Source organism: Falco naumanni, chromosome 5, assembly GCF_017639655.2.
Source record: "Falco naumanni isolate bFalNau1 chromosome 5, bFalNau1.pat, whole genome shotgun sequence".
NCBI classification, from domain to species: Eukaryota; Metazoa; Chordata; class Aves; order Falconiformes; family Falconidae; genus Falco; species Falco naumanni.
In genome coordinates this window covers 69568714-69583172 of record NC_054058.1, presented here as the reverse complement: position 1 = coordinate 69583172, position 14459 = coordinate 69568714, and the positions used below count along the sequence as shown (strand labels likewise).

Here is a 14459-nt window from a genome sequence, read left to right as displayed (position 1 = left end):
CAGAAGTACATCTTGTTCTCAAGCATCTCGTAGCATCACTGATTACTGGTGAAGCAAGAAGGGGGGTTTTGGTGGGTTTGTTTTTGTGGTTGGCTTTTTTTTGGGGGGGGGGGGGGGGGGGGGGGGATTTTTGTTGGGAGTTTTTTCCTTTTAAATGAAAGCTGAGATTCTGGTCCTCCCAGACAGCCCAGGAGCTGGGGTCCTGAGTTTTAATTTCTCTTGCCCATGCATGGCAACTGACAGTATTTATTATTTTAGATGCAAAACTAATCACAGAGACTGGAGAGAACCTTTAGAAAATGTGTTAACACACAGTGCCTCTTTCCAGCCACTGTCGTTGCATTTTTTCTCAATTCAGATGCTCACCAGCAAGCCAGCCCAGTACTAGGTTGTCAGTAAGAAGGCAAGGAGATGCAACAGCACAAAAATGGGTGCTAGAATGGGAATTCAACAGTCCAGGGAAAAGATAGACTTCTCCCAGGTTCCAACAGACTCTGAATGCAAACTTGTTTTTAGCAACCTAAAGCATCAGTGTTGCCAGAATATCCACCTCTGAAAATATCAGCTGAAAATCACTATATAGTTTCTCTAACATAACACAGACCTGAGGCTCTGATCCTGCTCATGGTCCCTTTGGCCCAAGTGATGCTCTGCGGGTTTCAGCGCAACAGTGTATGACTGCAAATAAAGAGATTAGTAAGTTCAAGAATATAATCAAAATGAACAAATCAGGTTAGAAACAGAACAGTAAGGAACAACGAGTGGACAGCTGTTTAAAGCAGCTCAGTGTACTGGGAAGAGAGGGGGGAAACAATTGCCTTTGAAAATCTGGATCTGATGATGAGAAACTCTGGCCCTGCGTTTGCTTGCAAGTTGTCTGCCATCAAGTTCTGTAAGCTGCTGGGACAAGAGGGATTTCTTGGTAGTTCTAATGATCTTTATCAGAGTTGTCTGCTGAAGGATATCATCCATCTATTAATTTTTGCAGCTTTGGGGGAATGTTTTATGAGCTGGCAAACAGACAGTAGTGTTTCGGCAGCCTCTCTGTCTCCACATTACTTAAGTATCCTCTGTCAGCCCCGCATTATGAATGCATTTCTGTGTCACTGACACAGCAACAAGCCAGAGCAGGGGGGAGAGGAGACATCGGCTGGTGGTCCAGGCAGTGTCCCAGCACTCTCCCAGCTGTCAATAGCAGCATGGCAGCCACTCGGAGATGAACAGCTGAAATGATAGGGGAGAATGTTTCTAAGCTCTGCTAATGCTCCTTCTGACCCATGAATGGTTTTGCTTGTTTTCCCTGGCACATGTTGGACTTACCTCTCTGTCCCAGAGCTGGAGGCAGAAAGTGACCTCTGTGCTGGATGATCCTTCTTGCACAGGGCAGTGGGAATGAAAAGGAAGTTCAAAGAACATAGAGGAGCGACTGTCATGCAGCTGGGGTGGGATTCATCTGACTATGAACATTTCTTCAGTGTAGACCTCTCCATCTGAGCTGGGTGCCCTCAGCTCCCTTTGCTGTCAGTGGAGAGAAGCCACAGTAACCTCCTCCCAAGGAATCCATCTGAAACAAATCTGATTGATTGTGCTCTGGACTATCTGTTTCTTTACCCAGAGCATGACTAGCCGAGCGTTGCAGAAAGGTGAAAGGCAGCAGATCCCACTGTTATTCATGGCTTGATTGATAATTCAGGCTTTATTTTGTCCAAAAGAAAGAGGAAACAAGGATGATATTTATCTGGCACTTAACATCTGTAGACCTCAAAACATTAAACAATGGAAAGGAAGATCATCAGCATCCTAACAGAGCAGTGGAGGCATAGCGTTTGTTTATGAGAACTGGGTAGACCTGGGACTGTCCCACATCTTTTAGTATGGATTGAGAACATAACGTTATTTATCCCACTGTTCAGGACAGCTCCCTGACATCTTATCTGTCCTTTTGAAAGAAATGAGGCATCAATTGGGTTCCCTACCCAAAGAGTATGGTCTGGGAACGTATTCATTATTTTATAATAATCATTTGTAAGAAGGCAGAGCACATCTGGAATCACATTAGGTAATCAGCATGTAGGTACATTTATCCTTTCCTTGAATGGCATCAATATGAGAGTTTGATCTGTACAATAAACTGTACAGAGTGGAAACCAAAGCTAAGAGTGTTTTCCACTGAAGAAACTCCATTTTTTTCTGACAAGTCATTCCTGGTTTGTTCCTGTCTGAGACAGAGAGGAATTGCATGCACATGTAATCATAGTTTTAAGAGGTAATTTCAAAGGGCTGTAAGCCCTCTCTGTCTATCATTTTTATTAAGAATGATGTTTTTTGGAGATCTTCCAGTACTGAACACTCATGTAATTCAGTTATTGCTCCAAAAGTAATCCTGTTTATGAAAATCATGGCAGGAGACCCGGGCTCTGCCTTCCTGTGCATGACAACATCTGTGGTACTTGCTTGGATCAGTGGGCTGTAATATGGTTTCATAGCTGTTGAATTTACAGCTTACAGATAATTTTCTAAGCATTAAAATTATTCTGAGTGATTTGATGGGGGAGCTGGACCATTCCTTTACCTGTGTAATTTGTTACTGACTCAGCACACTTACCTGCTATGACCTGCTGGTGGGACATTACTTCTCCTTGCCCCCCAAAAAAGCCCCTTTTTTTGTGCAGGATGAGTGGGAGAAGTCACTTGGTAAGGAAAGCAGTTACTCTCAGACAAATGACAGGCTTGTGGGGGAACACCTGGCTCTGCTGACAACCCAAGAGACCTACTTGAATTGCTCTGTGCTGTCCACACTGGTGTTTCTGGTCCTCTCCCTTCCTCCCTGCATTACCAGAGAGGTCCTGGTACAGTCCTCACCTCCCCTGTGCCAGGCCTCGAGCCCCATCTGTGCATAGCACATCTTGTCTGTCATGTCACGGTGCAGTTTGTCCTCATTGTGATGTCACAGAACAGAACATCCTCTGTGTGATGTCACAGCAGGCTCTGTGTGGCCTCTACCTGTGACATCACTGAGGGCATTATGAAGGTTGTGCCTAGCAGGGGCAGGGGAACTTCTTCCTATAAGATATTCTGCTCCACACAGATCTCTCTGGCACAAGGATGCGTACAGGGAAGGCAGCAATGAGCAATGAGCAAACAGTCGTGGTAGCAGAGCTAGTGAAGCACTTTGCAGTTTTCCACAGAAGTCCCCATGGGCATCTCTGACAGCTGTGGTGAGGTCACCTACCAGACTACCCCACACTGCTGTGCTCCTTCACACTGTCTAGCAATAAAATCAGCTTCAGCTCTGCCTGGGGAAAGATTACCGCATGGTGGACAAGCCTGTGGCTGCCTTTAAAGGCCTTATTAGAGGCCCCAGCTGGACCTGGGAAATGCAGGGAGGGAGGAATGCCAGTTCATATTGGCTTAGCCTTAAACCATGTGCAGCATGATGGCATTAGATAGACACTTTGGTACTCCAGGAAGCTTATGCAGTGCCAGGTGGGGAGAAGTAAAGGCACGTCAGTACTTTAACAGTAAAGGGACCCAAGTCTGAGTGCCCTGCAAACATTCCATGCCACTGTTTAACCTGCTGTTACAGACATTGCCTCTGTGTACACGAGGAATTTAACTCGTTGCTGGGAGAGGTTTCTCCAGAGTACTTCCACTAGGGCTCCTGTACATGGTTTTGTGCAGCTGCAGTGAGGAGTAATCTGTGACTACTAAGTAAACTTAGGGCTATTACTGGCCACCAGTTTCTGAAAGCTTTGCTAGCTTTCAGAGAACATGGTGGGCTTGGAAAGAAGTTGCACCAGGTAGAGTGAAGCAGAGCTTGAGCAGCTCCAACACACATCTGATTGCCACACAATGTAGTATCATGGGCATCATTTGTAGATAAGGAAGGTAATGCAAAGAGGCAAAAGTCTGTATAAAGAGATACCATGTTTGTGAGTAAAAAAAGTTTTTTTCAGAAAACCAACTTTTAGAAAACCATTTTTACTCTCAGTCTGTGGATCCCCTTTTTTTACCCTGGGCTCCATCAAATCCCTTCATCTAACATGTTTGCTTGGCATATTTTGACTCCCTCAGTAGTTGTGCTAACAGAAGTACCTCTTCACCTTTTGGCAAGATTTTTAGTCATTTAGTCAAGTTACTGCCATTTTATAAAGCATCTAATTTCTTCCTTTCCAGTGAGGATCGAGTCATTGAACATTACAAGAAACTAAATGGTCAGACAAGAGGTCAAGCAATTGTGAAGTAAGTGAAATAAGAGTGATTTTTTGTGACCTTTTTTTACCAGAAAATATTTATACTCGACTGTTAAATACAGTATGTAACTATGCCTCCCATCTCATCTAATGCTTTATTTTGAAGTATTTATGTCCTTATTTATTTATTAATGCAGTTTTTTTGAGATCATCCTGTCAGCTTCTCAGACATGTTATTCTTTTATGTGTTCTTTTGCAGTTACATGAGCATTGTAGAATCCCTCCCAACATATGGAGTGCATTATTATGCAGTAAAGGTACGTGCAACAAAAAAGGGACATTCATTGAATTAAACTGTTGTTGGAGAGGGAACGAGAGCGACACAAGTAACCATCCTGCTTTCAGAATACAATACACTACTACTAAAGTCTTTTTTCACTTCCTGTGGTAGGATAAACATTTCAACTGTGTAGTGAATGTTTGGTAAAGACAGGTCCAAAGAGGAAAATTGTGTTCTTGGAGATAAAACTCTTGCAGTCCTATTGTGCTGGAGGTGTTCAGCATAAAAGCAGCAGCAAGCTCTGGTGATGCCAGTGAACCAGCACCAAAGGGACAAGCCAGCCACATTGCTGGCAGACTCGATGTCTCACTACTTTTTGTAGTCCCAGGAGGTCAGACTTTTCCCAGCCGGCAGATCCATAAGCAGCTAACTAGGGCCAGGCATGACCTGCAGACTGCAGCTCCCTTCCCTTGAGATATAAGTAGGTTGACACAGCTACAATACATATTTTTAATGCCAAATCATTGTCCCACACTCTAGAGATAACACATTCCATTCCTCAAACAGCTCTTTGCTTCTACCCATGTGGTTTTCATGCAGGTATTCACAAAATCCCTCATTTCTTTTGTCTAATGATTTATCACCAAATCTTCCAGTCTCATATTATTATTACTTCCCTGCCTGACCAGCTCTGTAAGATTGTTATTTTTTTTAAGTAGAGAGATCAATAAACATATAAATAAAGCTAGATCCACACTCCCTGGAGCATAGGCTCTCATTTATCACCCCTGAAGTTTTGATGCATTTCATCATTATCTCTCTGCAGAGATCCTATGGTTTTTAATATATCTGTAATGTCTTGCACACATGGGGTACTATAAAAGCACAGATATCTGACAGTATCTGTCTCAAGGAGATGCGTTTCTAGTCTATTCCTGCTAATGTGTTACAGCATTTTGCAAAAAACATTAGCCTCTTCTTTTACCAGAGAGCAGGATCCCTCCAGCACCCTTTGCATCCAAATCTCTTGGACTGTTTTACAAGGAAGATCTAATGGATCGGGCTGGGTGTTCACACCTGCAAACACTTGAGAGTTATGCCAGTGAATTCCCCATGATCAATAAGTACCAGTGAGCAGCAATGAGGCAGCAAATATCGCACATAATAGGTTTTGCTTCTACCTGATGTGGGGGTTTTGGTTTTGTTGCATTTTACCCTGCCATCCTCTATCACATTAACAGAACAAATGTAATTTCATTGAGGACTCCAGTTCAGTAAATTGCAGAGGCTGGTATCAGATATCAGCCATTACTCCATAAGGCCATTTTATTGCACACTCAGACACAAAGCAGTTGGGTCCGAGCCTGTCAGACCTTATCACTTGGTAGCTCTCAGATCACATTACTGCTGCATTTTCAAGATTAATGCTAAAATCCCTCCACATAATTCAAGTCAGCTGGGTGATTCACTCTCCTTCCTCTCCAGACTGAGTGTTCAGACTGAATAATTTACAGGGAAGAGAAAGAGGATGCACCACTGACTGCACAAGGGACCCATGTCAAACCTCCTCACCTTCCCTGGCCACATTTTGAGTAACTTGATCATATGTGATGCATTTTAAATGGTTTTATGTGTCATGGCCAAAAATGAAACAGATCTCTCCTAAACACCATGGCACTTTGTGATGAGGAAATTCAGCAGGGGTAAATTTAACTACACCCATGACATTCAAAGATACTGCTTAGAAACAAATCTTCACCTTAAATAACAACTAGGAAATCTCCAGCATTTCCCCATTCCATTCAATATAGCTCCCTCTGTTTTCTCTTCCAGGACAAGCAGGGAATTCCTTGGTGGTTAGGACTTAGCTACAAGGGGATCTTTCAATATGACTACCATGACAAAGTGAAGCCAAGAAAAGTAAGTGTTTACTTCTCTGTCAAGGTCTGGGCTTGCCACGCATGTGATAGCTCAGTTTGAGGGTGTGATGTATGCCAAATGCTGTCATTGATTCACATGATTTTGAAGGATGTTAATTTTCTCCCAAAGTTGTCTGAATGTCTGCAAAGAATTAGCAGGCAAAAGTAGCTCTTAATTTATTAAATGTCATGGTATGGAGAGGGCGGGTGGGGGGGGGCAGCGAATAACGCTTAATCTTGCAACTTATGCTTCTTTTGTGTGTGGTTCATAAGAGATAAATGGGAACTGAAAAACTGATCGTCTCAGGTGCTGGAGGCCTTCCATCCACTGGCTATGGTGGTACTGAGGGTGTTCAGCCAGCCCCTGATAGCATATTGTCAAGCCATAAGTGATCTGAAAGAGAGAGTGGAGAAGAGACAGGAAATCTCCCATTTATTACATTACATTTATTACAAATTTCATAGTTTTCCCAGAAGCAGCATTACATTTGATAAGCAACAATTTTACTAACTGAAGAGTTAAATGCCCAGCTAGCAGTGAAAGAGAACTGTCATCATATGCCTAAAAAAAAAGCATTAAAAAGTTTGTTCCCATTGTCTGATTTGTTTAGGAACTTTACTCTGAAACAGTTCACAAATCAGACATGGCATGCATCGATCTGATCACAAAACTAGAGCTTGGTCAGTGATAACTAGCCATTCTGGTCTCTTTATTACTATTTCTAGTGAACCTTTCAGTGCACCTGAAAATTGGAATTTGTCTCAGTCCTTCCAAATTGTCTTTGAGAAATCCAGCTACAGAATGTCCTGTTCCTTTGGGAGGAGGAAGGTTTTGATCCCCTGAGCTCATCCTACTAGGCAGACCCATGTGTTCTGATTTTCCTACCTAGGATGCCATCTAATAGAAAAAAGCTCATCTCTGAGCACATGCCCTGCAGGTGGGCATGCACGGTCTGTTAGCAACAGTGTTTGTTGTACTGCAAACCCATGGAGACATCAGGAGGCAAGGTTTCAGGCTTGTTTGCAGACTGCAGAACTGGATGATTTGGAGCAACTAGGCAGTTCTTCCATGGATGCAAATGCTTCCGTGCTGAATTAATGTACTGCATTTCTCTTTGCACTGTCACTGAGCCAAGGTCCCCCCTCCCTTTCTTTCACTTCCTCTGAACACATTCAAGTCGTACACTGCCTGGTGCTCACAGATAGCATCTTCCATTAAAATAAACTAGAATCAAGGTTTTGGTAGAAAACAGAACTGCTTAAGGAGGCAGCAGGAGACAACAGGTGCACTGATTGGCCTTTTATTTATCAAAGGCTATTAATGAGGCTTTTTATTCATGGAAGGAAAGGATGAGGGGAGTAAGGAGGTCTTCCCAGAGCATCTGTGCTCTAAAAGAACATCTGTTTGGGATCAATCATTACCTGCAGGGCAAGCCATACTCACACGTGACAATGCCTAGGCTTTATTAAAACATGCCTAGACTGGGTGTTTGCACCCACATATCTCCATTAGTGCCAACCTCCCAGGGAAGACATGTCCTTTAAAAATGCCTTCCAAAGTCAGTCTTAGCAATAGAAACATTTATTGGGAGGAAACTAATGCCCTGCCATGACAGGACTCAGCCATTCACAAGCTATAGCAATTGTTATCAACCCTGATGGGATGAGAGGGTTGGTGGAGAGCATCGGAAGAAAGAAAAAAAGAGGTCAGCTACTCTGACTGCATGAGAGGAGACAGACATTTCCATGGAAGGGTCAAGCCTTCTTTCTCAGCTTCCCTACTTTGCTTCTCAGCTGCTCAAGGTGATCTGGTCTGTAGCACTGGTTTTAGAGCTTGATAACATCTTGGCCAGCTTCTCTGTGTCCCCAATAACCTACCTCTAACTCTCACATTGCTCCTCAAATCAGGGGCTGTAAGTATCTCCTACCTTTTTTCTGCAAGTGTAACCCTAAAAAATAGGGTGCCAGTTTTCTCTTTATTGGGATTTTTTCTTTTTTTTGTCTCAGCAAATTATCCAGGAGACCCAAAACAATGGTACTGCCTTATGAATAAACCACAGAGAACTTCTGTGGCTTATCAGAAGTGGTCATAAATATGGGAGGGAAGGTTGGTTGGGAAGGGAAAGCAGGAATTTCTGGCTAGAATTTGTCCATTGCCATAATCCAGAGACCACAGCAGTGAAAAACCAGCCTAGATGAGCAGTTCTATTTGGAATAGCTGTCTGTTGGCAGGGCTATTCCAAAATGCACAGCCTAGATCAGGGACAGGAGTTGCACAGAGTGGCTGGAGCTTCATTAGTTCCCCACAGAGTGCTTTTACCCTCTGTAGAGCAAATAAAAAGACTTCTTACCCTACACAGGTGGTAAAACCCCCCTGGCGAGAGCAGCTCAACTGCCTCAGCAAGGTGCAATGTTTAATCCTCTGCTAATTAGATTGTAAAATTGCACTTCATACCACTAGTATCTGAAAGCTTACAGTAGTATCTGATTCATTTCACTATACCAGCATGGGCTGGATCAAGTCTTTGCTGTGCAAAGGGGAGGGGTAAACCTTAGTGAACTTTCTGCAAGGTAAAATTAGGGGGCGAGGAGGAAAGAGATTATGTCTTTTCCTATCTTTATTATTTTGTTCTTGCACATTGCCTGTGCCAGAAACAAATTGAAAAATTACAATGGAAAAATAAATCTCCCTGGAAGAAACATAAGCAGAAAATTGTAGCAAGAAAGCAGCTGAAACCAAGACATTTATATTAAATGCATATAAAAACCTTGCTCATCTTATAGGAGAGATTGTAATGTTTTCCTATATGTCATCCTAGATAGATTTCCATGCTTATTGTGTTTGCAAGTAAAACTGTAACCTACACTAAGCAGCTGAGCCTATCTCAGGCGATCCCATTAGCAGTCAGTCAAAACCACATTTTTATTAAATTGCTGGAGTAAATCAGCCATGTGTCTCTAGAAAACTAACTAGGTTTGTCAGCAAGTTGGATGAATCCAGAGAGGAGAATTGAGGCTGACACAGGGCCAGAACCTGATCTTGCTTGCACTATTCTCACTCAGGCATAAGTCCTCCAGACCTCCAGCATTACTGGGGATGCAGCTGAGATGGGTATCTGGCACCTACTCTGAGGTGGTTCAGATGGGAATGCAGGGCTATTAAACTGGAATGCAGCTTGCACTGGGTTGCAGAGACTAACTCGACTCTGTGCTCCTATTTTTATGTTCCCTCCTGCCTATGCTTGAATTCTGTGGAAGCCCTGAAGCTCCCCAAAGCCATCACTCTGAGGCTTATCGTTCTCCCTTCTGTTTTTCTGCTGTATGTTCAGGGGCTAGCTCACAGACTCAGCAAGCCCTGCCAAAGGCTTCTTCTTGAATGTTGCCTATTTGAACCCAGATTTGGTCCATATTGGTTATGGTCTGATAGCCGTTCATTCTTAAGTATTAAATAAATCCAAAAGTTTTGGTATGCTTCACAAAATCCATCATTGCAGCTGAACAAGAAGAAGGAAGTACCAAGGTAGAAAGCTGTCCTGCTAACCATATCCTGAGGCACTCTGGAAGTTTAGTAGCAGCTTGCAGAACGAGTGTCATTTGTGTAGCAGTAGCACACAGCATCCAGGATGGGCAGAATCCATCTCCCTCTATGTCAGACTTAGCTCCCTGTGGAGAGAAAAGGTCCTTCAAGGCTCAGTGTGACTTGAAAAAGCACAACAAAAAGGAGTCTTTGTCCTGCTGGGCTGTGCTCATCTTGGGTCAGCACCACCCAATATTCATGATAAAACAAGGCAAGCTCTTTGGAATCAGGTCTTCAGAGAGTGTGCGCCAGCACCATTCTCCCACAAGCCCCTGAGGCTTTAGTGACCAAAACCATCGTTTTCAAAGAAGGGTAATTAGGGGTTTTTTTGCTTACATTGCAGAGCAATTGGAAAGAAAGAGCAAGGCACTGCAGCCCCCCTGTGTGACTATGTTGTCTGTGAGTGGTGTTTGTCCATTTTAACCAGCAGGTAGGGATGTAACTCCACTCCATCGCAAGAGACCTGTACCTGAAGTAGAAGTGGCATAGCCAGGAGCTGTGAGACCTGCATGCTCAAGCAGTTGTAGTAGCATTAGGCATACCTCTGTTGTTCTAGTGAGATATTCCCACCGATTTAAGAGCCCAAAGGCATCTTTAGGGCACACAGCTTAACAGTCAGTAAACAATTAACTCCAAGCTGAAGAGTGAATGATTAACAGTCAACCAAAGAACTTCCATATGGCAAATAAATAGACAGAGAAATTGTTTAACTTATCACTAAAAATAGCAGGACATTAAAGGAGAGTCTGGTAGTGTTTGGTTGCTTTGCAAGAAATACCTCTGTGTAGTGTTATCCCATTTTCTTGTACAGAAGTCTAGTGGCAATGAAACTTAAAGTGAGCCTTTTTTCTCAGACTCAAATATTACCAGTGTTTACTTTCTCTGGTTGACTGTAGAGAACACAAAGGGAATAAAGACTTTTGGAAATAAGATAAAATGTGAGGCATCCCAAAATTTGGCTGTGAATGTAGCTTGACAAAGACTTTTCTTGTGACAGTCAAACATCAGTTTCTTCCATTTCTTCCTAGTGTTATGCTTTTTCTGAGAGGAAATGAAGCATGCTATAAAAATACTCTGTCCATTGCCATAAGGTCTCCACAAAGCCCTATGGATTCTCACTACAAAGGAATTCAATTTGTAGTATCATTGTGAATCCAAAGCAACGGTAACAGATTGACTTCTCATTCAAATGTGCAAAAACAAAAGAGTTGGACCCATCCGACTAAACAATACAAAGCACATGTAAAATCAGTAGCTTTAAGTGTGTGATTGGAGAGAAATCACCTGCTTGTCGAAAGCGTGAGCAAAGTAATCAGCACATTAATTGTGTCCAGAAAGTAAAAGATTGCTGTGTGATGTCACTCGGTCTTTTCCAAACAACAAGAGATGGAGTGAACTTCCCCCATTCCAGAGGCAAAATGAGATATTTACACAGGAGGAGCGACAGCCTAATTAAGAGCTGCTTTATTGCAGAACAAATAGAGATCTTCTCTGCTTTAGGGCATAATGAAGCATTGTGGAGTCAGTAATTGCATTGATGGAGTGGTTAAACTTGTGCTTCCTGTGGTGAAGGAATGACAGACCAGTAACTTAAAAAAACATAAAGTAGGGATTGATGTGAAATGTATAGAAATGAATGAATGATGGGGAGGAGAAAGCTGACAAATTGGTCTCTATCCTGACTGATCACAGAACATCGCGACAGTCAGAAAGGCGAAAGAAACATGACATTCAAATCAGTTACAGGGAGCCCAATTCACTTCCATAACTCCTTGCCACATGATACAATAGAGGTCAAGGGCTTAGAAGAGTTGAAGATAAGACTAAAAGTGTGACCTCCATCCAGTTTTAACATTGATTTGGTTGTTTCAAGCAGGATTTTAGGAGGGGTTATAAACCCTCATATCCAAGGAGGGTGTTTGATTTGGCAGCAAGTTGTTTTCTGTTGGTAGAGGTATGGATCATGTGCAATGCTCCTCTCACTGGCATGCCACTGAGCCAGAGGGTATATTCAGAAAGGGCTGGCCTTTCTCTGGACCAGGGGTCCTCAAACTTTTTAAACAGGGGGCTGGCGCGCAGATTAAGTGGCAGGAAGTCATCTGTGGCTGCTTGGTCTCCCCCCCAACCCCTGGCGCAGGGGGTGGGGGTGGGTGGGGTGGGGGAGTGGGTTCTGTAAATACAGGGAGCTGGACTGAGGACCCTGGGGGGCTGTATCCGGCCCGCGGGCCATAGTTTGAGGACCCCTGCTCTAGAGCATCCAGAATCAAGTGGGGTCAGAAACAATGTATTGGACTTGTGTCTAATTGGGGTCTTCTTGGAACAGTATCATTTCCTAAGACCTTTGCAAACACCTTCACATTGCAGACAGGGAAGAATTTACAAATGATACAACAGGAGCAGAAAACATTTCCAGGAAATACTGGTTTAAAAGCTAGTGGAGTCTCAGTAGCATTGCTGTAATAAATTATTCACTGTGATTAGCTGCCTGTTAAGGACTACCTGCTGACTCTCTGCTGAGCGCTTTTATTTCTCTTCCCATTGCTGATCCTTCATGCTTTTTGGATTATGGACTTGGCTGTAAACTGAACCAGTCTTCAGGTCACGGCAGGTTGAACTCATTTTATAGTGCAGTAATTCAGTCTTGGATTAGTATCTGGAAATGCAGAGCACTGGAGGAGGGAGACATATACAAAGCAAGGTTCCTTACCATGCTGTTTCTTCTCATGGAAAGAGGTTACTCACCCAGTCTCCTTCCATATCAGTAACAGACCTGTGGCTGTTGAAGAGCAGTCATAGTTTAAGACCTGCTGAAATGTCTTATTCCATCCCTGTTACACAGGAGACCATGGTCTCACTTGCACCTTTTTTGCTGCTGCTTGTCCTTGGTTTGGGGTGCCTACCATCCAGCACCAGGCTGTTCCCCTTTCAGCACCCACTACTCCATGCTTTAACCACTGCACTCCACTATGCTAAAAAGCTTTCAAGCACACTGGGAGATTAATAAATCAGATCAGAGCACATTGGGCTGGAAAGCAGGATTTTGTCCCTGACACTCAGGATTTCCACAGGATTTGGCCAGACATGCCACTGGGCTGTGATTCAGTGACCATTTCATTTGGCAGCAGTGTCAGATGAAGTGGCCTTCACCACCCTCCTCTCCCATGGCAATCCTACCACTGCTTCTTATTTCCTCCCCTGGGCCCCTTTCTCAGTCACGCTGGTATAACTGTGCAGCTGGGAAGGAAACTGCTCCAGAGAAGGGATCAGAGCTCAGCATAACCCAGCCAAAAAAAGTGGTCACTTTTACCCTCAACCAGTTCCCAATCCCTTTCACCATCTGGCTCATGGTCAGTATCACACAGCACAGCTTTAGGAGCTGGGTATGGGTGCAAGCTGTGTAAATCACAGCACTCAGAGAAAGAAACTGCCATTAACCTGCACAATAACTTTGTGGTGCAAGACAAAGGCTCCATAGCTCGCAACAAGTCAAAAGGAGTTTGGCTGCATGGAATTTGCCATGGCTGAACCAGGATGAATTAACAGTTAGGTATAGGTCATTATCACCACTTTTTCTCTTTCTCATATAAGCTGGTAAAAGTTTACTTCAGTGTCTTTCCCAAACAGAAGGCTAAGTGCATTGTCTAGGTAAAGCAACTTTTAAAAATCGTAGGATAGTCAAGTCAACTGACCAACAAGTCAGTTACCATTATCTAGGTAAATAAGTAGCTTGATCAACTATAATGCTTGTAAACACTAATATGTAGTCTAAGGCACTGCTCTTTTATAAGGAAACCTTCACTATTTTGGTGGTTTAGTGTATGTGTACAGTGGTGATACCATCAGGCATATAGTCCCCTGAGTTTTCTGCAAGAATTTACATACACAAAGACGACGTCATGACATCCTATTGGTCTGGTCCAGCCAAGCCTAGCCCATGGCTACCATTAAATAGAGGAGTAGTCCCATCAAAGTAAAACTCCCGTGTTCTAAGTGCTTTGTCATATTCAGGTCATAAAGGGTAATTCTCTATAAAAGCAGCAGCCAAGTCTTAAATGATTCTGCAGCACACAGCAGGAACTTAAACAAGATGCAAAGACAAATCACTCTGACAGCACAAAGTGAAACAAATTGGACCTCAGCGCCCTGGAGTTAGGGTGGAGATCTGGAGCGAGACTGAAACCTCCTTGAGCACTTATGCTTGGCTCTGAAGTGGTAGCAGGCTCCCCGCATGCCCCACCCCTCTCAAATGCTGTCTCTTAGCTCACCAGGACTCACTACTCCAAAGGTCTGGGCATTTTTACAACCAGATGAAGCCAGGCAGGAGTCCAGTTAGTCAGTGACAATGAACGTGAGACATCTTTAGGTCAGTGGCCTGGGCAGGAGACTCAGAATGTCAGGCATTGCAGCCAATTACCATGTACATGGGGTAGCTGCTGCTGTGGCACCCCGTATGCAGACACCCTGCATCACAGGAGTATTTTCAGTCATAC

The 14459-nt window shown here is 43.5% G+C and overlaps 1 protein-coding gene across 6 annotated transcripts in view; it reads left to right on the top strand.

Annotated features, from left to right (window-relative positions):
- Positions 1–14459, top strand: part of FRMD4A (FERM domain containing 4A) — a 386977-nt gene that overhangs the window by 320504 nt on the left and 52014 nt on the right. For all 6 annotated transcript variants that reach the window (XM_040594541.1, XM_040594542.1, XM_040594543.1 and 3 more), the window contains 3 exons: positions 4177–4242; positions 4453–4510; positions 6307–6393. In XM_040594541.1, the coding sequence (XP_040450475.1) occupies positions 4177–4242; positions 4453–4510; positions 6307–6393 (211 nt within the window). The remainder of the gene's footprint in view (positions 1–4176; positions 4243–4452; positions 4511–6306; positions 6394–14459) is intronic.